The sequence below is a fragment of the Phytophthora parasitica genome (genome assembly GCF_000247585.1).
Source record: "Phytophthora parasitica INRA-310 unplaced genomic scaffold supercont2.85, whole genome shotgun sequence".
NCBI lineage: Eukaryota > Oomycota > Peronosporomycetes > Peronosporales > Peronosporaceae > Phytophthora > Phytophthora nicotianae.
In genome coordinates, this window is record NW_008649071.1 from 113431 (window position 1) to 116334 (window position 2904).

A 2904-nucleotide genomic window follows, 5' to 3' on the forward strand; every position below is an offset into this window, starting at 1 on the left:
TCTCCTAGGCAAACGTCTCCAGTGTGATGTCTCTCTAAGCTTTATTTTTGATGAAAAAAGTGGTCGAGTGTCGCGTTTGGAGATTAGTGTCGACTGGGTTGGAGCTTTACTTGTCGTATTGGGCAATTTGAAGAACGTAACGACCGTGCTCGATGGCGCTGTGATTAGCGGTTGAATGTAGCTTTTCGGTGTTAGAAGAATCTAAAAGTCGAATGAAATTGGGGAGACCACTAGAAAGCGATTTTAACCTCGAATCATCCTTTATTTTTTAACATAAGCATGGATCTCTCGTTTATCACGTCACAGCATTCTGCAACACCATAACCACTAAATTTGGATAGTTTTCATGGTTTAGGACACTTTTCGCAATGATAACCACGTAAAGCGGTGCTTGCCCGAAATCTGAACACCGTCCATCTTCCGAATATAGTACAGAGCGCGGTTGTTGTTTCATCCATGCGATCCACGATAGAGCTACCCCTGCCTCACCTCCCGGCTCAACACCCAAACGGACTACCAACACTTAAGTGGCCATCCTTGTACAGCTCCATTCATTGTATTCAACCAGTAACCAAAGCGCCATCAAGTACATTCGCTACGTTCTTCAAATTGCCCAATACGACAAGTAAAGCTCCAACCCAGTCGACACTAATCTCCAAACGCGACACTCGACCACTTTTTTCATCAAAAATAAAGCTTAGAGAGACATCACACTGGAGACGTTTGCCTAGGAGACGCTTGGCCAACAAAGGCTGCGTATCGTGCTGACTACGAGGTGCATTCAGGAGCTGAGGAAACACACTACACAACGTGGATACGGATACTGTGAGTTCGAGGATCGCTGTTGCCGTAACGATACCCAGGGTCGTCTCCACGGCTTGTTCGAGGTGTATTCTCGGATCATCGAAGTACAGAAAGTACCGCAGGAGCTGAATCATCAGTTCATCAACACCAATCACGTCTCCCACCACTACATCCAGTGAAAACGAGTTTCGCAGTGATTCCACCAATTGTCGTTCAGCGACATTGTTTGTTAGAGATATCCCGTCGCTCACACACCCAGATAGTAGAATATAAGCCTCGGCAAGCTTGAAGATGTCGATCACAACGCGGCATGAGCTTCTGCTTTCTCTCCGAAGGCTAAGGTCCCGCTTTTTCCGCTCCAAGCTGTCGATGTCCTTCAACAATTGCTTCACATTCAATCGGATGGCACGTTGTCGCTCGCGGTATCGCTGTTGGTTAATCCGGCACCGCTCCAGTCGCTTCGCGGGCGTCTTGGAATTGGTTGACTCCTTTACGAAGACAGTGTGCGTGTTCGTTGGTGCGCGGCTTGTGCTGGGCTCACGGCATCTTGTTGTCGGTGTCTTGGTTATTTTCCGTTCTCCAGACGCGCCAGTTACCCTTGGATTGGACCAATTGACAAGGCTGCAGTCAAAAACAGGAGATTTGGTGTCAGGAGGGTGGTAATCGGCGTCAATACCCAGAGAACAGTGCCGCCCTCTTTGAAATCGGGGTTGAACGGGACCAATCAGACTGTCCGTCAGTGGTCTCCGGTCGTGGCGTAGCATTCTTCGTTGGGTTTCGAAGGGACTTCGTATCGGGTGCGACGAATTTGTTTTGATGGTTGAAGACTGGTTCTTGAGCTGGATTACGAGGATATGCTCTGTAGCCCACTGTAACGTAATACATGGGCGAAGGCGAACCATAGAACTGATAACATGTGTTTCGCACAAATGCGGAATCAATCGAGAATACAAACAGTTATCTAGGCACAACCAGTAACTAATAGGGACGTGCTCCCCCTGATTTAGTAGTTCATGTACTTGGATGTTTGAACAAAATGTACCCGTGGCAATTTACTGAATGTTTGCAGTCGTAGCATTGTAGTCATTGTGTAGAATATTCAAGAACAGTACACGACGTATAATATTCGTTTTAAATAATCTACGAGAATCGCGTGACACGCATTGCAGTGATTGTAGTTCTATTACGATGCAATGTTTAGATAGTGGGGGTTAATGACCTCATGTTTGGGTTTTATCCTACCATATATTACGATGCAGCGGTTTAGTCGGATCTGGTGTGGCTACATGTCTTACTACATGTATTAGAACATTTCTGTACTTCAAAAGACAAGCCTTGATTATGGGAAACTTACGGAATGGGAGCGTTTCCATAATCCATGAAGGTGTTGGGGGATCTGACCAAATCTCGCGTTTATTAATAAGCAGCCATTTGATGCAAATCAAGTGAGCTATTCGAGCCGCGTTGGCCGTAGCCTACGCAAACATATCAATACATCCTACCTCCTTATGATGTCCCAATGCCTCAGTGTGGCCCCCTGCCACTGCGTGTAGTAACAAAACATTGAATCTATCAGGAGTATCGTCCTTGTTAACACAAATTGTAGCAAAGTGTGAATCGAGAATATTGCCATTGCGTTGATCCTTGCGCGAGCCTCACGCCTCAACGCTGTGGGAAATACGTCTGTTTACAAGTTTGTCCTCTAGTCTCACGAGATTTATTCGAGTTGTTGTCGTACGAAAGGGCTCGAGCCAGTTTACTCACTCCCTTTTATAATGTGCGTAACAGAGGCGTAACATTCAATGTGAAGTCTATAAGCTGTAAGGAAGCGTCTTGTGTAGCTCGATGACAAAAGAAAAGTGAGCTTTATTGATAACTTAGAGTCCTAACTGCGAACTTGTATTTCTATCCGCAACCTTGCCGTTTGAAATTCAAGTTTCAATCTTAAGATTTCTAAGCCACATTATTGGCTGAAATGTAAAGTAGGAATTGTCATCTGAATGTCAGACATTTCCTAGCAGATATTATCCAGCAGACGAAGGATAATATCCAACAGACGGTTACGTCACACGACCTCCTTTTGAAAGAAGGCGATTACTT

At 45.4% G+C, this 2904-nt stretch overlaps 1 protein-coding gene across 1 annotated transcript; it reads left to right on the top strand.

The window, feature by feature from the left end:
- Window positions 1–948: 948 nt before the first annotated feature.
- On the top strand, window positions 949–1773 carry PPTG_24351 (hypothetical protein). Its single transcript, XM_008916523.1, has one exon. It carries the CDS (start codon window positions 1096–1098, stop codon window positions 1465–1467), a length of 372 nt encoding a protein of 123 aa, XP_008914771.1. The 5' UTR covers window positions 949–1095; the 3' UTR covers window positions 1468–1773.
- The last annotated feature ends 1131 nt before the right edge of the window (window positions 1774–2904 follow it).

Bases quoted from the DNA above. Each gene is read 5' to 3' on its own strand.
- PPTG_24351 (XM_008916523.1), top strand. From the start codon at position 1,096: ATGTCGATCACAACGCGGCATGAGCTTCTGCTTTCTCTCCGAAGGCTA.